We start from the raw sequence: 19602 nt of genomic DNA, 5'->3' as shown, positions 1-19602 counted from the left end.
GTAGGTTCCTGTTTCCAGACAGGTGTGGGGAATGTGCTCCAATGTCTCCCAGTTCGCTGGGACGCCACTCTGGTCGAGGGCACCCGAGCGTATAACACTCTGCGTCAGATTCGGTCCACAGTGGCGGCTTATCATCCGTATTTAATCTTGTCAGCTTGTTAATTTTTAACTATGTTTGCTAGCAAGGGCCATTAGAGGTCCCTGGGCGCTGAGCTCAGTCAAGCGGGCAGAGCTCGTGCACAATGTATGAAGCTTAAAGTTGGGGTGCCCCACTTTCCCATCCTGTCACTGGGTCCTGGCCTTCCACCCTGGCAGCATACTCTGAATAAAACATGATGCCATTTGGAGTCAATTTTCCTTTTGCTCCGTCAAAACTTGTTTTCCTCAAAGAGAAAAGTTCTCATTCCCTTTTTAAGGAGTTTGGTGTTGGGTAATTACAAAGTTTCCTTGCATCCCTGGCACAGGGAAGCTGAACTAGAACTCACAGTGGAACCCCGAAAGTCACATATTGGGTACCTGGGAGCCTGAGCCTCAAGAGGCAACTAGAATCTACAATGGACCATGTGGTGCCTCTCTGCCCTCACGGCAGAGCTCGGGGGGCGGTGTGCCCACTCCTTCTGCTCTTTCTGTCCCCGCTGCCCCCAACAAGTGCAGCCCAGAGGATCCGTTCACCAGGTGCTGCTCCAATGTTCCTGTTCTACATGATTCTCCCACTCACCGTGGTAACTGGGAGAAGCCTCGAGTAACTAGAGGTCCCACTCTGACAAAGGCAAGGTGCGGAGAGGCTCTTTAGTGAGTCCCGAAGGCCACACATAGTGGTACTCTTCCCCTCAAATTAACTTTACGTGACAGATGTTCGTTCTTCTGTTTATACAGAAAGAAACGGAGGGGCAGGAGGATGGAGGACACGTGCCTACGATACCAGGTTTAACAGGTCGGGTAGCAGCTGTCATTAAAAAAAGAATCCTGTCCACACACGGGGCTAGCTAAGTGGTTCAGCAAACAGAGAGCTTGCTTGGGGGGGGGGGGGGGGAGGAAAAAAAAAAAAGCCAGAACACCCAAGTTCAAACCCTGGAGCTCACTCGAAGGTGGAGATAAAGAACTGATTTCACAAAGCTGCCCTCTGACCTCTAGGTGTGCAGCACAGTACAGGTGCCCAAACACACAATCACAGACACACAAAAAGTAATAATTAATAAAAAAAAAAAAATCCTGTTTGTGAGCTTTGGGTGGTGGTCTGCCTGTGACCCCCACATTCAGGAGGCCTCTACAACAACAAAAGGATCATAAATGAGAATGGCCTGGATCACAGAATGAGACCCCGCCTCAAAAACCAAACAACAACATTCCTGTTGGTTTTCTGTTTGGGAGACTCGTGATCTTGACTAGAGTGTGACCTTCCTGCTTTTAGGTCCTGAAGGCTAGGATCACAGGCGCCATCCCAGCGCTGTGACAGTGACAAGGTCACAAGGACAGAGAGAGGGCTTCCTTAGCCAGGAGCAGAGTTCCTGGGCTCGGATCACAGCTCTACTCAATCCTTCCAAAGTGGCAGACATGACCCGAGCCAGGAAGCAGAAGGAGCGTGTGGGAGAAGGCGCCAGAGCCCACAGGGCTTCCTCTTCTGCAGCTTATCTGACAGAAGGCCAGGAAAGGGCCCTGGTTCTGTGTGCAATCAAAAGCACCATGCAGGTCTCTGGGATGTCCTAGTGGCCTGGTGCCTCCTTCCAGGACTGGCTTTCTACAGGTGGGTGTGTGCTGGTGTGCCCGTGGGGGAGGGGAATCGTGTAAGAGGCAGCACACTGCAGGGTGGTGCAGTCACATGGCAGCAGTGAGACACCTGTCCTCTGATAATGCATCTCTCTCTGATTGTCACTTTTCCGGTTTCTGGCTTTGGTGTCTCAGGTGGCTTTTGTCCATTTACCAAGCCAGGAGAAAGGGAAGCTTGGGCTGAGTCCCTTTCTATGCAGAAAGTTCAAACATTCCTTAAAAAAAAGGCTAAACTTGGGGGTGGGGGGAGAAGAGGGGAAGGTTTTTGAAACACAACTCAGGGGTGAAATGCTTGTCTAGAACGCTCTATCCCCAGCACTGAAAGAAAATAAATAAATAAATAAATAAATCCAGCCAAAGGAAAATAAGCAACATAAAAACCCAAACTGCAAGTCACTACAATGCACCAGGCATTACTAATGCTTTAAGATTCTTAGACCTGAGTTCCTGAAGCTCTGAGATGTTTAAGGCTGAGGTTGGCCAGGCAGCGCTGGAACCCGCACATGGCCCTGCACTACCACTGCCTAAAGGAGGGCCCGCAGGAAAAAAGGACTGCGCCTGACCAGCTGAGGTGTGTAATGGCCCCTATAACTCCAGCCTCCACAGATGGCCAGAGTTCCCATTGGGAAAGCCTGCCAGGCACTGAAGACTAGAGAGTCACAGTATGTGGGGGTGTCTTCCACAACTGTGAGCTCACAGACCTGCAGGGTGGGGGGTGCCAACACTCAGTAAGGCCTAGTCTTCCCTCAGCCCCTTAGGGAAGTCCTGGGGGGACATGAGGAACAGCGAGTGTTCAAGGACAAGCCAGGACTGAGAAAGGGGATCTGCGGTTCATAGCAGTACACACCCCAAATTTCCATGCCCCTCCCTGACTTCTGAGAAAGGATATTACTAAGGTATTAAACTCCTTCTAGGGGTCAGAAAGGCCTATTTGACTGTCTTGACAGGACTGGCCAACAGCACCGAACTTGCTACTACCTGCTCAGCGGAAGATGAGCAATACAGAGTATGAAACCTTGGTCAATGGGGCCCAAACCGGACACCAGAGTCTCCCTGGGTCCCTAAACCCTTGTGCTCTGAGGAAATACTTTGTGTGCCCAAACCTTAAGTCTATGTTCTCTATTCTCCACAGGGCAGTAGCGACTGACAGCAAGATGAGAAATAATTAAACCAAACAAAAAAACCCTGTAATCCAATTCTTGTTAGTTTTATCGTGGGGCTGGGTAGATGGCTCAGAGTATTGTTTAAGTCTGCCTTGAAAGATGGAGGCAGGGTATTCTCTGGAGCAAGCTAACTAGAGAGTCCCACTGCGTCAGTGAGCTCTGAGCTTGAGACAGAGTCTGGTTCTCAATGAACTGAGTCTAGACTGCATGACTGCCCTCGCATATGTTCACACCACACACATCAAAATGAAAAGAGAAGACAGTCACACACTACTGGGTAAACAAACACCCAGCTCTGATGACAAATGGGTACAGACCTGCAAGTAACCCAGACAGCCTCGAAGTCTGTCTGTCTGTCCATCTAAGTTCTTTGTTTGCCTGTGGCAGTTTCCTGTGGACTAGCTCTCAATTTGTTTGGAGTTAAACCTCTAAAAAAATTTTTCCAGGGATGTCTCAAGATGCACACCCCAAGAAGTCTGCTATAATTTACAAAATGTCTGTCCCTCGGGGAGGATTCCCCTGAAACAACTGACCTCAGGACCTTCCCTGACAATCATTCAGGCCCAGCTCTGGGGCTGCTCTAGTGGGGGTGGGGGACAGGGGCTCCACCCCTGCTGTGAGGTGAGACCAGCAGATTCACAAGAAAGACCGTGAACAGGCAGTGACCGAGGGTCTGTATGTCGTCTTCCCCTTCCGGAAAGTAGAAGATGAAACATGTCCCTGCTGCCCAGTGACTCACACAGTGTAGTTTGCAAACGTTACACATCAATGGCCTTGAGGGTAAAGTAGACAATCATTTAAAAATGCTAATGACAGAGATCTGACACTGGCTACAGAGCCATGCCATTCTCTGTACAAAATGCTAAGGCAGCACTTGTGCTTTGCTGTCCTGTCTCTTCATCCAATTTGGAGAAGGTGGGAGTTGTGAAAGAATCTTACTAAAGCATAGGCTGGCTAGGCGCTCTGGAGTCTTCTGTCTCTGCCTCCCAAACCCAGGGATGACAAGTGTGTACCACCATTAGCTCAAAACCACCGGAATCAGACGGCCCAGAAGGACCTTTAAACTAGAGCGGAAAATGGCTGCTTGTGGCTAGAACTGAACCAGAAGTGGATCCAACTCCTTTTTAAGGGCAGGTCCCGTTTCTTGGCTCCTCCCTTCCTTAGGAGCAGAGCAGGAAGGCAGGGAGGATGTGTCCACTAGGGAGATCCCTCAGCTTTGTTCGGATGGATCCAAGAATTTCCGGTGTCCGATGACTTTTTGGCACGAGCGTCTTCTAGTGTAAAACTCAGGGTGGTTCCAGAGCTCAAGAAACAGGCAGCAGCGTCGATGAGACCCAGGCCCTGGGCACAGTCTTCTGGGGTACTCTTTCAGAGTCTGCTTCCATGGGACATACAACTCAGTTGCTATGGGCCTAGTCCTCCCTCACAAACCTCAGCCAGAGATTAAATACCTCGGCTCCAAAATTGTAGTACCGTGAAAACAGAAAACAAAAAAACCAAAAAAACGCTGTAGTCTACTTGAGACCATTTTTTTTTTTGCTCTGATTAAAATTTTTATTGAAATCTCTCAAATATTATCAAGAAATAGGTTTTTTTTTTTGCAAAAGGGGGAGGGAGGGGCTTGCTAATAAATTCAACACGGGAGCTCCCTCTGCTGGTCTGCAGTAGGTTGATATGTGACAAACACATTCCCAGAGACAAATCTAATCTGCTGAAGAAGTGGACAAAAGACAGGTGTGTTGGGCTTTGCCTCTGGAGAGAAACACTAGAAGAAAAAAAAAAAAATCCATGTCTCAAAACAGAGCACAACAATAAAAAAATAAAAAAAATAAAAAATAAAACTAGAAGACTCTCCAAAACATTAAGTTTCCAGAACAAAACACCACTCGCCTAGTAAGGGGCCGCCCACTCTGCTCCCTCCAGTTAGCATCTCGGAAGCCATCTTTGCCTAAGAGTCTCTTCTGACAGATTTCCCATCTACTTAGAGGGGAAAGTTCCAAGGAGTCATTGGAGCGAGGCCTCTCTGAAATTCCAGTAAAAGCTGTGCTCAGTCTCTGCTGTGTTAGTCAGTAAGAAGAACAGGTGACACTTGCTCTGGTCACCTGTGGAAGCACTGTGCTTTGGGGGGGCAACTTTCCATCTTCTCAGACCCGTTTCCTCATTGTACAACAGGCTGGGCCAGCTGTCTATAAAGCCTCTACTGGGTCACTCCAAGTCCCAGTCTGGCCCGATACATTCGACAAGAATGTTCTCTTAAGTGACTCCAGAGAAGTGGTGGGATTCCAAGACACAGGCCTCTCACCACCGCAGGTCAGAGTTCCACCCAGTCTAGGCTGATGGCTGAGTCAAGAGGATGCCGGGCTGGGTAAGTCTCAAGAGAAGGGGGCCATCTAGGTGATGCGAGCCAGTGAGGCACATGGCCAAGATCCAGCGAATCTTGCACTGTCTCTCCATCCTTCCTCAGTGGCGTAGGCTTCCTAACTCTCCCACGAGATCCTTGTTAGAGCCTTCACCCTCCATATTCCCCAGTCACTCCTGAGTCCATCTGTTACATCAGGACCAGAGCCAGCGATCCCCGTTCTTTCTGGACACTGCCAGGTCCTGATTCTCCAGGGCAGTAGTGAACAGCTTGGTTGTGGACTACCCAAAGCCACAGATTCTACAGACTATGTGTAACCTTGTATCGTTCTATGACACATGCCTGCCCCTAGTGGCCTCAACTGTTGGTGGCTCCTTTTGAGAGGGGGCACACCACCTGCACATGAAGTATGGGACACACACAAAAGGGGCTTTTAGTCGCTCTTTGCTGTCAACAAAGATCAAAAATATAATGGACTAAGTGACAGACAGTCACAACTTAGCCCTCCACCTGCCTGCTATCTGTTGGCTATGACGGCTACTAAACACTGAGGCAGGGATACTGGGCAGAGCACAGAAAAGCAAAAGGCACGTCTGGTCCTTGACTTCAGCTTGTTTCCCGGACCACGGCCACTCCCGGCCACTCCCTGCCACCTTCAGCACGTTTTTCCTCATTCCTCACACTGCTGTGTAGCTTCCCCAGGGGAGGATATTTTGGCCTGTGGCACAGGCGCTGAGGGCTTCCTGCCTTCCTATATAGCTGATAGGCCCCTGGAGAGCAGCTCAGAAGGGCAGCTGCCAATGCAGGCGAGAAACCCACTGCTGTGTCAGATTTAAAGAACACTCAGTCCTAAGCACTTGGGGTTGCTCACAGGGGCTGCTTACAGGGGCCTTCATCAGGACTGTGCTGTGCAACATGTTTCACCAAGCCGTGGAAACAAATACCAGGCAAAATAAACATACCCCCACCTGACCGGGCTGATAAGCTAAAAAGATCGACTGTATTTTTCTAGTGTGCATTCGCGTGTAGAAGGCAGAGGACAGCCACAAGTCAGTTCTCTCTTCCATCGTGTGGGTCCTGAGGATTGAACACAGGCTTTGGCAGAAAGCCTGATGAGCCATCTCACCAGCCCCATAGCCTGGCAAGTTTTAAAAGGCCAGGCTGAGTGGCAGATTAGTGAAAAATACGTACAAGTGTTTTACTTGTTAGTGACTGGCATTTTCCACAGGCCAATCAAATGAGGGGCTACTTCTAAGGGTGAAGGTCAGCTCTGATTATTATCCTCATACGAGACAGATCTCGGGGAACCACGGCCTCCGGGGGGAGAGGAACCTTCCTATGCCTCAGACTGTTCTTAACTAAGCAAGAGAAGCTCGCAGCAGATGGCTACCTTTGCCATACACTGGGCAATGAACAAGCTTTTGTCTTTCCTAAAATATGTTTTAGGCTTCCCCAGCTCCCTGTGGACAAGAGAGCAAGCCTTTTAATTCATACACGCCAAGCACACATTAAAACCTGTGTCAAGTATACGCCTCCCTTCCACATGTGATGGATGGACACACGCACTCACGCACACCTTATGCCCCTGTGGTGCCCTTTTGCTAGCTGGGAGCCAAGGAGGGAAACCTACTCGGTCTTCGAGTGTGACATGAGGGTGAGATCATTAGGGAAGAGAGAGGTGGTCCTTTGGGGGCAGACATCAGGCAGTGGGTGGGGTCATGGCTGTCAAATGGTCCTCTGAGGTCCAGGAAGGGGGTCAGCTTGTCGGAAAGGGAAACCATTCACTTCCTGGAGGTGGATCTGTTAGCTGGGTAGGTGTTAGTCACATGGTGTGCTCTGGGGGACCAGGTCTGAAAGGGCTGGTGGTGGGGTGAGTGGAGAGGTGGCCGATGGGCATAAATTACCTGGGCATGCAGTGAAGCGGGGTAGGTGAAAGCGGCAGGAGGAGGAAGAGCAGGCGCTAACTCCGCTGGGTACAGAGGGTACGGGGCCCACACTTCAGGGCTACTGGGGTAAAGTGCAGGCACTGTGAGCTCATCTGCAAGAGAAGAATAAGGGAGAGTTAGAGGTTACCACAGGGCTGTGTTCACATCGGAAAACAAACACCCAGCAACCCTTGAGCCCGGATCAATGCCAGAGGTCAGAGGTCAAACACCCTCCTCCTTCTCCTCCTCTTCCTCCTTCTCCTCCCCCCCACAACCTGATGCTTTGCTTCCCACAAACTTTAAGCAAAGCACTTTAGGTACAGAGCAAATTTGTTTAGCATCTGCTGCCTGCCCAGCGAGGTCGGTCGTGGGTCTGGGCTCTGCCCTCGAAGCTGTGTTGTCTCTCCAGCTTTAGCTGGGGACCCAAGAACAGTGGGAACTTCCTGCTGAAACAGAGCATGGTCCCCTGAGGAATGGAAGGAAGAGAGAGAGAGAGAGAGAGAGAGAGAGAGAGAGAGAGTGAGTCTCTCTGCAGGAGACATCTCACGAGAACCTTCTGCGTGCCTTTCAGGGAACAATGGGTTACCGGCGGGACCCCAACAGGCCAGACCTCCAAGGCCGTGTGTGTGTGTGTGTGTGTGTGTGTGTGTGTGTGTGTGTATCAGTATTGTTATGGCCAAATAAACCATGATAAGGCACTTTCCATTTTGTCCTCAAAGTACAGGGCCAAATACTGGGTCCACAGGACACTTAGCACATTACAAACTCAAATGTCCTGAATGTCCCAATTGAATCTCCCGAAAGATGGAGTAAGGAGGTGTATAAGCGGCTTGTTCTGACTGCCTGGGCTAAAAGTTCCATAGCCCAGACTCTACTCAAGTCAACCTGCAGTGGCCCACTGCCCAGCGGCCCACTGCATCCGTGAGCAAGCTGTTAAAAGCGGTGAGCTCTGCATGAGCAGACCCATGACCACTCGCTGGACCCTGAAGCAGCAGTCTCGGTCTTTGCTTTTCTCACCTGTCAACATCTGAAACCACGCACACTGAGGATGCTTCCCAAGACAGCCGAGGGAGGCAGGAAAGGGTGACTGTAAAAAGCCATTAGTAACTGTCACACTGGACGACCCAGAAATGCAGGGGATGTGTGTGCGACCAGAGGGCAAGGGTCACTTCCCTTCTAGCCATCTCTAAGCAACCAGCCACCCTCCATCCACCCCCGCAGTGCTGGCTTTTGTCAGGACCTGCAGTATTAGGGAAGGGCACGGAGGACAGCAAATGCTATCTATGCTGGGTGTGCTGTGGGTACAGATCCACGGAACAACCGGCCTGCAAGTAAGTGTGCAGGAGACCGGCACAGGGCGGGGGCGGGGTGGGGGGTGGGGGGGTGGAATCCTGCAGGGACAGGAGAACTCCTGGGCTGGCAAGGGGGATGGATAACCCTGTCAGAGGTGATCTCCAGACACAGCAAGGATCCCAACACTGGCTAAAGCACCAGGGCTGACCAGGGCTGCCTCCTTCCCTCCCTCCCTCCCTCCTTGCAGCAAGATCGTTAAAACTCTGGTGAACACAGGCTGAGAATCCAGGTGGCAGAGACCAATGCTAATTGCTAAGTGTGAAACTAATTGTAACCATTTAGCAAGGGAAATAATAGCGCCACTAATCACTTTTAAAAATTCACCTGGCTGGAGACATGGCTCAGCGGTTAAGAGCACTGACTGCTCTTCCAGAGGTCCTGAGTTCAAATCCCAGAAATCACATGGCAGCTCACAACCATCTGTAATGGGATCCGATGCCCTCTTCTGGTGTGTCTGAATACAGCTACACTGTACTTACATATAATAAATCTTTAAAAAAAAAATTCACCAAGTCTACCTATCTACTTCAAGGTCGGGGGTGTGTGTTGGTACAGAGGAAGGCTCAGGGAATCCCTGAGAGGGTGGAGAGAAGGCTCCGCAGACTTTCCTGCCCTGAGGGGACATGCGCTTTCCATCAGAGCCGCTCTTGTGGGAACCGCGGATTTTAAACAACCAACCAAGCTCAGAAATGGTGAGCTATTATTGTTGTTATTGTTATTTTAGCTACCAGACTATTTTAAGACATTCTGCGTCTTTTATAAAAGTCAAGAGAGTCTCATGACCTGGTGCACTCCTAGCTAGCTCAAGTTTATTGGGCCTGATGTGACAGCAGGAAACTGTCAACTGGCAGACAAGCCAGCAGAGGGGAGCGCTTGACTACTACAGCTAGTCTGTTGACTACTACAGCTAGTCTGTGGTCCCCAAATCACACTATTAGTGGGCAGTGACTGACTCCAGGGGCTGGGGGGAGGAGCCACTGCCCAGCCCGATGATGCAGGAAAAAATAAAAACAAAACAAAACAAAAATCCTGCACCACATCTACCAGCACACTGCTGTTTTCTCAGACCACCCAGGAATATTTTCAGCAGCTATTTTGTAAATGTAAGAATTTTAGTAGCTCCATAAACACTCTGAAAGAGAAATCCTGCCTCATCTCATTTATGAGTCATTATAAGCCGGGCGTGGTGGCACACACTTATAATCCCAGTACTCGGGAGGCAGGGGCAGGCGTATTTCTGAGTTCTAGGCCAGCCTGGTCTACAGAGTGAGTTCCAGGACAGCCAGGGCTACACAGAGAAACCCTGCCTAAACCTCCCCCTCCCCCAAAAGAGTGAAGGGGTGAAATTATTTGCTGGTTATTTCTTGGCGCAACAATAAAGTGGTGAGATGCTGAGCCATGAGACGGCCGACATTTCTCCAGAAGCTTAGTTTACCATATACTCACAATACAGAGCGAACTAAATGTGAGGGGCAGGAGGACCATGAGGACCTGTTGGCATTAGACCTCGATCTTGACCTGACTGAACACTAATGGAAGCCTTTCTACACATTCATCCTGACATGTGACTTCTACCACATCTATGTGGTATGTCTGGATGCAGCTCAGCAGAATGGGATGCACTTGACATTCATTCCCTTGAGCTGGTCACAGTACCTACCGTGTGGTTAGGGTGAGCCTCTGGGCACATCTAAGCATTCCTCTCTCACTGCTTCCAAGTAGAGATTTCCTGTTCCTTAAATGTCCAGAGACTGCTGCTACTTGGGTTACAACCTACACCTGGAAGCAGTCCCCACAGGCTCAGACTCCAAAAACATCCCCTTCTAAGTATCTGGCTTTCTGCTTGCTAATATGGTCTTGAGAAAGACAGGGTTTCAGAGGCAGACCTGCCCTGGGGACAGCACTTAAATCGAAGAGTGGGAAGAGCCCTGAGTACAGCAACTACACCTTCCCTAACCATCCCTCCTTCTGCCCAAGCTGGCAGGGTCGGGAAGAGAAGGGTAGCCCAAGGGCCAGGGGATGAAACACAGGCCAGAGGCAGCCAAGCTCCTCTTGAGCATCCACTGCAGGCAAACTGGGAGGGGGGCAGGGAGAGCTTTACATCTGGGTTTGGTCCAAACCTCCCAAGAGGCTGGGCAAATTCTTTGCAAGGCATAGCTCACCCTACAGACCCATACCCTTTCTCCTTTTACAACTCTGGGTGACTTGTAAAGATACAAACAAGCCCCAGACCTAAGAACACGTGGTCTAAAAAGCTCCAGTATGGTCTGAGGAACAAGGACTGCAGACTCTGGAAGCTCTCCACAGAAGGAAAGCGCTGATGGGGGTTTATGCGAGAGCCCTGGGGCTCACCTCAAGTGTGGAAACAGGCAGCGGGCAAGCTTGGGGTTCAAGGGGAACCTTTAAGGGAACCAGGGTCAAAGAACTTCCCAGATATTTATTTTGCCTCCTAGAAGGTTCTACGTGGTAAGGCTGCTCAACTGCATGACACACACAAAAACACGTCGTCGGAAGCACCTGCCTCCCTGCTTCCCTCCCTCCAGACTCTAGAAGGATGCCCCTTAGACTGGTGGCCCAGACAGCAGGCACCCTAGACTGTCACCATGGGCCTTGATTCAACCTTACATTGCAGTCTGATTTCAGCCACTCATAGAGCATTAGTGAGCAGGGTGTCTTTGTCACCCCAAAATACATAACCGGGTCTCATGGTACCCCCACTTCCAAAGTCCCTGTGCAGGCCCCTTCACTCCGGGATGATCTAAAAATCCCTGGATTTCTTGTTTCCCCTGTGGTCTAGGCTCAGACCGCATTCCTACCCAAGCAAATCATAGGGCCTCTCTCGGGATAAGCATTTACTCTAGCGTGTAAGTGCAACAACAGAACTAGCAAAGAGCCAACTGTCTGCAGTTAATACATGAAGACACAGACCCCATCCAGCCTCCACAGAGTGGAAACAAATCATAGGTCAAGAAAGGAGAGAAACATGCATGAGAGCACCAAGGTCTAAAACCTCCAAGTTCATTTACAGGAGCCCAGGTCTCTTCTCAGTCAGAGTTCTGTCCATACACTTTTCCCAGACCACCGCTACCTGCTTCTGTACAGGTTATGTACTATTATAGACAGGGGTGGGAGACCCCAAGGGCCGGGTGGAGGGGTGGTCTTCAGCTCTACCTTCTAGAACACCCAATTTATCATAATAAACTAAAGGACGGAGAATTAGAAACCAGAAAGCTTTTTGAACTGTTTTTTAAAAATTGTTTATTTATTTTTGTTCTTTAAGATGGTGTCTGTGTATAGTCCTGGCTGTCTTGGAACTCACTCTGGGGACCAGGCTGTCCTAGAACTCAAGAGATCCTCCTGCCTCTGCCTCCTGAGTGCTGGGATCTAAGGTGTGTGTCTGGCTTCCAAAAGCTTTTTCAGAAAATGAAATTTTAGTCAGGAAAATCGATGGCCATGACATGGACGTTGTAAACATTGAAAAGCTTTCTGTTGTCGTTTTTCAAAACAGGGGTTCTCTGTGCAGACCAGGCTCTCCTCAAATGCAGAGCCCCTCCCTCCCTCCCTAGGGCTGGAATTAAAGGCAAGCACCAGCACTGACCAGCTGAAAAGCTTTTTTTTTTTTTGGTTTTTTCGAGACAGGGTTTCTCTGTGTAGCCCTGGCTGTCCTGGCACTCACTTTGTAGACCAGGCTGGCCTCGAACTCAGAAATCCGCCTGCCTCTGCCTCCCGAGTGCTGGGACTAAAGGCGTGCGCCACCACGCCCGGCTTTGAAAAGCATTTTTAATTGAGAAGAGGAAATATAAAAAACAGCACCAAAACAACAACCACCACCACCACCACCTTCTATTAGCAGGAAGCCCTTACCTCGCCCGCATAGCTCAGCGAGTAGTTTAAGTATCCCCAGAGTCATCCTGCTGGTGACCCCTCTTTTAAGGACTGACTTACCAGGACACTCTTTTCATATTAGTGAGACACAGTGGGCATTGGGAGGAAGGAAACCTCTTATTCCAGAGCCTGGTTCCAAGTCCTCCTAGCTGAGAATCAGGAGTTCCAGCACAATCAGCCATGCTCTCGAGAGAGCTGCCTTACAGGGGAGATGCTTGCTCTACGGGGATGTTCAGCTAAGCACGTTAATCGGCAAGGAGCCTCACACTTAAGGCCTGATCCTATATGCTCTAAGAATGACAGTATTTCTTCTCTGGGTAGTTTCTGGAAACCTTACAGACAAAACTATTAACTTTTTTACTGTAAAAAAATTATCTTATTTTCCCATGCAACCCTTGGGAGTTTATCAGTTGTAATCCTATCCAATATACACCAGAAACTGACCTAATGTCGCCGAAAGTGAGGACATTATATCACCACAGTAAATGTCTGGGTTCAGTAAAGTGAGCTAACGGGACTAAATACTGGGCACACAAGAAGCCAGGGCTAGCTCCAGTTCCAGCTGCCACAGACCTTGGCCATTTCTTTCACAACAGTTACTAATTATGATGACCCATAAAACCATTTTGCTTTCTAACCCAACATCCTAAACTCACCAAAGCCCAACTCACTGAGATCCATTCACTGTCATGTATCGACCAATTCCTTTTCCTATTTCCAGTACGTACATACGGGTGTGTGTGTGTGTGTGTGTGTGTGTGTGTGCGTGTGTGCGCGTGCGCGGCCAAGGATCAGAGGGGAATGTCTACTGTTCTGCTCTATCATTATTGGAGCTATGATGGTGGCCGGCAATTCGCAGCAATCCTCCTGTCTCTATCCTCCACGAAGCTGGGGTGGAAGGCCCACGTAATTCCTGAGCAGGTGCTGGGACTTGAACCTGGGAGGTCCTCATGTCTGCACAGCAAACACTCATCTCAGATCCATCTCTGCCGCCCCACAATACATTCCTTTCTCCAATCCCCTTTAAAAGCCCCTTCCCTTCATGTCTCCAAACAGCCGTTAACTCATAGTAACAAAATAAAACAATTTAATGCTGGTAGCAGTAATAATATTAGATAGTTAAGGCTGACTGTGTCCATTCTATGTCCTGTGCTATGTAGGTATCATGGGCACCAGGCCCTTGCCATTCTGGGGAAACAGGGAGGCAGGGCAGTGTCTTGTCTAGTCACTCTAGGCATGTGTGGAACTGGAGCAATCAAGATCTGTGCACCGCATGCAGACCCCTCGCTGCACTTTCTTGCCTTCACATCGAGGTCGCTGCCCTTCGCTGGCTGCAAAGACGCTTCTGCTTCACCCTCCTACTTCAGCCTGAGCAGGCACCTGGCTGTCATCAAGTCACCTCTCCAGGTTCTGCCTAACACAGCAACAGCCCCACAAAGGAAGTTGGCTGAGCACGTGCCCAAGGCTGCCCGGTCTTCAGTCCTCCTGACAGCCACATTCCTGTGTGGGACAGCCTGGGCATGTATAGTTTAAAAGAATCTGCTTCCTCTGTGAGAGGTGGCTCATGAAGGAAGAAAACTATCCCTCCAGAGACACTACAATTTTCTATTCTTGTTTATTCCATGGGGAGATTTTTCTTCCTGTTTCACCCTGTGGCCTGCAGATGCAGTGGTGAGAGCTAGCTAGTTCTCTCTGGCCAAGTCCATGCCCAGGCCTGCATGGACTGAACTCAGCCCTAAGCATATGCTAGCCCAACAGACAGCTGCAATCAAGCTGTTGACGACGAGAAGCCACGTTTTCACAAAGCACTAGTTTCATGTCACGTGAGCAACATGGGAACATCTGCTCGGCTCAGCTTGCCAGAGGTTGTGATCATCTGGGAAGAAGAAACCTCAGATTGGCCTGTGGCTGCGTCTGATGTGGGAAGGCACGGTTCACACCCGGGCCAGCTGTTTAAGAAAGCAGTCCTAGCAAGCCACAAAGAGCAAGCTAGTAAGCAGCACTGCTCTATGGTGTCTGCCTCCTGGTTCCTGCCCAGACCTCCCTTCATCATGGACTGTGATGGGGGTGGGGTAAACCAAGTAAGCAGCTTTCTTCTCAGGCTGCCTTCCTTCCTTCCTTCCTTCCTTCCTTCCTTCCTTCCTTCCTTCCTTCCTTCCTTCCTTCCTTCCTTTCTTCCTTTCCTTCCTTCCTTTCTTTTTTGAGACAGGGTTTTTCTGCATAGCTCTGGCTGTCCTGGAACTCATGCTATAGACCAGGCTGGCCTTGAACTCAGAAATATGCCTGCCTCTGCCTCCCAAATGCGGGGATTAAAGGCGTGCGACACCACTGCCTGGCCCCAGGCTGCTTTTCTTTGTGGGGTTTTATCACAGCACCAGAAAGCAAACTCTGTACTGTATGAACCCTGACACTATATCGTCTGTTGTTGTGTAAGTAATTCTGAGCAAACAAATAACATGTGAAAATGTGCCTAGTACACCTTGTACAAAAAAATGTAACTACCTTTAGAGACACAACAAAAACCAGTACCTAGCTTATAAATTTTCTATCATAATTAGAATTATGAATTTCTCACCACTAGAAAGTAGGTTCCCAAAGGCTAAGAAAGGAGCAATATTAATCAGCCATTAAGATCCTACTTGAGTAAAAGTAAAAACATTTTAGATAAATAATTGAAAAGTTGTAATGTTTTCCCAGATCCTCAAAGGAATTTAAATCAACGCTGTAATTAGGATCAGCAAGATGGCTTGGTACATCAAAGTGCTTGCTGTGCACATGTGAATCCTTAGAACTCAAGAAAAAGCCAAATCTGACAGCAGGCACCTGGGACCCCAGTGATAATCCCCAGAGACAGGGAAACTGCCCCAGAAGCATGCAGGCCACCTAGCCTGGGAAACAGGGAGGAAGCATGCAGGCCACCTAGCCTGGGACACAGGGAGGAAGCATGCAGGCCACCTAGCCTGGGACACAGGGAGGAAGCATGCAGGCCACCTAGCCTGGGACACAGCGAGGAAGCAGCGGAAACACGAGAGGCTTTGCTTCAACGTCAACATAGATGGTGGGAACCAGCTACTTTATGGTGTCCTGTGAGCTCCATGTGTGTACCCAAACTCACACACTCTATACATTATACATGCTTGTACACACACACACACACACACACACACAGTACAGTGAAGACAGGATGGTGGATCACATCTATAATCTCAAGATCTGGTAGAGGCAGAAGACCCTGCTTCAAAAACAAACAAACTACAGAACCACCAGCTTGCCCAAACGAAATGCATTGGCAATTCTGAGATTGAGCTAACTCTGAGCTCCTAACAGTAAGAGTCCTTACCCCACCCTCAGCAGGATATCCGCCTCCTTCCCACCCTCCTGGATGCAGGGCACAGAGACAAACATCTGAGTGCAAACAGAGGCCAAATCAAGAGAATAGCATTTGAAACCAATGTGTCCTCAATGTCAAAAGGTCCCAGGCACACACAAGAACATGTGTTCCCACCCATTCCTGCCCCTGTCTCGGGAGACTAGCTTGGGGGATTTGGATCTCCTGAAGTGTCTCAGCTCCACCTCTGCTCTCCACAAGGCCCCATTCCTCTGCCAGCACCGAAAACATGAGAGATAAAGGATTTAAAAGTATTTAAATTATCCTGTAGGTTAACCAATGTTACTTCTAGGGGTGGATTCTACATTAACACAAACTACAGAAAGTTATCTGAGAAGCTACAGAACTTTTCTAGTATCAAAGCAAGGTTACAGCAACAGAAATGGTCAGTGAGGAACACGTTTGGGAAGGCTATGCTGCACGGCTGTTTGTGCAGACAGGGTTTCTCTGTTTAACAGCCCTGGATGTCGGGAACACAGAGGCTGCCTTAAGGGCTGGAATTAAGGGCATGTGCCACACCATACTGGCTCAAGCGGTATCACTTACTGGTTTTCTGTGTGACTTAGCTGTCTGTGCTTAATGAAAAGCCATGAAAATACTGACGGACTTTAAAGAGAGGCCTTTAAACGATATGATTAATGATTGAAATTCTACTTTAAAATTGTGTTAAGGGAGCTGAGAAATATGAACACACTTGCTTCATACACTGCACGCGATCTACCCTTGTGTCCAACATTCATGCCATTTGGGGAAGCTTTAGTGACTTGTAATTGGAGATGACACAGCACAATTGGGGGGGTGCTTGACAAACTGTAACCTTTCCTTTACACTATCAGACATTCAAGAGACCCCTTAAGTGTCCTCAGGCATCTCCAACCGGAGAAGGGGAGGGGCCAAATAAAGCCCAAGTCACAGTCAGGAAGATCTAGTCTTGACACTTGCCAAAGCTTAGGCCTGACAGCCCTGCTCCCTAGAAGATAAATTAGCATATGCAAATGTCCGTCCTCAGCCCTACTATAGCTAGAGACCTGCAACCCTGATATACACAGGGAGCATTCCCTCTTTCCTTGTGTTTCCCTTTCCCAATTGGTTTCCACATTAAAGATACAAGGAAATTATGCCATGAGTTTGTGAAGTTGAAACAAAGCCAAACTGTTGTTTCTACAGGGGAGGGTCAGCTTTAAGAGTTCTTCATGAAGACCAGAGACAGGACGATCAGAGAGAGGAAGAAAGAGGGACAGGAGAGAAAGAGAGAGAGAGAGAGACAGAGAGAGAGAGAGAGAGAGACAGAGAGAGAGACAGAGAGAGACAGAGACAGAGAGAGACAGACAGAGACAGACTGACTCTGACTGACTCTGACCCTGACTCAAAGAGAAACAAATAAACCAACCTTCTTAAAGAAAATGGCTTTTAGGGCTAGAGGGCAGTGGATGCAGAAGGGGACCTGGACCATGCAACCAAAGAACCTGAGTCTGATTCCCTAGCGATTGGGACTAAACTCTCTCTAGAACTCTCTAGTTTCTGACCAGGCATTCTAGTCAGACTGGTAAGCTCCAGTCTGTGAGAGAGAGGGTCCCCTCAAAGGAAGTGGGTGGCATCCCTGAGGATGGGAAACAGGGGCAGCCAGTGTCCATGCACACCTTAAAAAGAGATTTGCACGGGGCAGTGGTGGTGCACGTCCTTAATCCTAGCACTTAGGAGGCAGAGGCAGGCGGATTTCTGAGTTCGAGGCCAGCCTGGTCTACAGAGTGAGTTCCAGGACAGCCAGGGCTACACAGAGAAACCCTGTCTTGAAAAACCAAGGTTTGCTTCTAGATCCTGATTCCTATGGGGGCTCAATAGCCAACTAGTGCAAACTTTCTGGGCAGGAGAGATGCCACAATAGTTCCAGGCTGACACAGAATAACCATGTGTTTTGGACTTGGACCACAGAGCAAACAAACAAGTATCAGCCTGCGACATCCCGTGTCAAAGTAACAATCAATAAACCCAACAACCTTCCCCTCTATCGGTTTTGTGGAGGGTTTGGCTTTGGGAGTTGAACAAGGCCACAAGAACTAGGCGATCTCTAGGTAAAATTAAAATAAGCGCACAGAACTAAAAATAGTTTGTTCAGATTTTGGTCAACATCTTCAATACGTACTGTGAACCAAACAGCAGATAGAAATTATACTTTTTCAGTCCCAACAGCTTGCTGATTCTTACTAAAACTGCTAGTACCCTGGAAGCCCTGGCACAGTATTGAGAGCAATGTACTCTGAAAACAAAACAGACCAGGGCCAAGTAATGCCACGGCAGCAGTCTACTAGGGGACAGGTCACCAGACAGGGAGATAACCCGTGAGAGCAGCCAGGTGGGTAACAGTGCAGAACAGAACCAAAGCAAAGACATGGAAACGGGAGGACTTGTAAGCAGGGTTTGGTGGGAATGAGATGAGAAAAAGGGAGGAAGGCATGAACTAAGAATACACTACACACATGAAACGAGGTAAACGAGGCAAACGAGGTTACAAAGCACAGAAAGAAGAATCCGAGATGCAAACCTTAGGGGCACACTAGCTGGCACTTGCAGGAGAAAAGAGCTAGGGTACAACCTGGAGATGTGATCAAGGTTGGCCCTGCCTTGGGACATCTATTTGTCCTTCAAAGATTTACTTTCATTTTTATTTGTGTGTGTCTGCCTGAATCCCTTGAAACTATGTAGTTACAGAGAGTTGTGAGCTGCCGCGGTAGGTTCCTAGAAGCAAACTTGGGTTGTCTGGAGGATCTGCGAGCATCTGTAAGCATCTCTCCAGCCTCCAAGTTCATTTTCTTTTTCTTTTTTTTTTTTTTTAAAAAGATTTTATTTATTATATGTAAGTACACTGTAGCTGTCTTCAGACACTCCAGAAGAGGGCGCCAGATCTCGTTGCGGATGGTTGTGAGCCACCATGTGGTTGCTGGGATTTGAACTCTGGACCTTCGGAAGAGCAGTCGGGTGCTCTTACCCACTGAGCCATCTCACCAGCCCCAAGTTCATTTTCATATAGGAAAACAGATGAGGCGGCCCACATCTGGCCACACTCGGGAAACTTCTCTGGAACGTAGTTTCTCCTCCTCTCTTTTGTGCCCTGTTTGGCTTGTTTGGCTCCTTTTGCCTCCAGTTGAGTTGTCCTCAATTTCTCTGTGTGTACATCACCATTTACAGTTTCACGTTTAAAATGCACAGGGCCCTTTAAGAGCAGAAGGCTTCCTTTAAAAGGCTCCATGCCCTCCAGCTGTGCCCAGGGACTCTGACTTGCTCAAAGGCCTGGTTCATTAAACAGCCACTCAAGTGTCTTTGGAGCATCTGACTCTATCTCCTTGAGCATCCATCCAAGGCCCCATGCTACATTCCCAAGGCAGCCCGAGGCATCCATGCACCCAGCCCTGACTGGTCAGGCTTACTTGCATTCCGTTCTACAGAGATTTCACAAGTTTAAGAGCCATAACAGACGCCTGGATTTCAATAATGAAGACTCCGTCACATGGTCGACCGCCAGTGAGATAGACAGTTATGACTTTGCAAATGCTGGCCCAAGAAATCCCCTTCGCACCCTCTCATTCCTGAGGACTGTACTCATTCCTGGGCAGTGAACGACAAGCAGAGTTCACTTACAAAAACAGGGCACCCTAACCTGGCTAAAGGCAACTGAATGTCAAAAGGAAAGTGGAGGCGTTAGATAGACCAAGGCTCTGAGCATGTGTCTCAGGGTGACCAATGAGCCGGTGATGAAGCGAGAGC

At 49.0% G+C, this 19602-nt stretch overlaps 1 protein-coding gene across 7 annotated transcripts in view; it reads right to left on the bottom strand.

Annotated features, from left to right (window-relative positions):
- The window catches only part of Rbpms (RNA binding protein, mRNA processing factor), a 150678-nt gene that overhangs the window by 16532 nt on the left and 114544 nt on the right, over positions 1-19602 (bottom strand). For 3 of the 7 annotated variants that reach the window (XR_015048662.1, XM_021169581.3, XM_021169582.3), the window contains exon 6: positions 7194-7327. The exons of 3 other annotated variants lie outside the window; for them this stretch is intronic. Coding sequence is in view for 3 of the 4 variants with exons in the window: in XM_021169581.3 (XP_021025240.1) it covers positions 7194-7327 (134 nt within the window). In the remaining variant the exon portion in view is untranslated. Of the gene's footprint in view, positions 1-1046; positions 4696-7193; positions 7328-19602 lie in introns of those variants that run through there. One more of the 7 variants, XM_021169579.3, reaches the window with a different exon arrangement.

The sequence above is a fragment of the Mus caroli genome, unplaced genomic scaffold, assembly GCF_978045245.1.
Source record: "Mus caroli unplaced genomic scaffold, Mus_caroli_1 scaffold_10, whole genome shotgun sequence".
NCBI classification, from domain to species: domain Eukaryota; kingdom Metazoa; phylum Chordata; class Mammalia; order Rodentia; family Muridae; genus Mus; species Mus caroli.
This window is presented reverse-complemented; position numbering and strand designations above follow the sequence as displayed.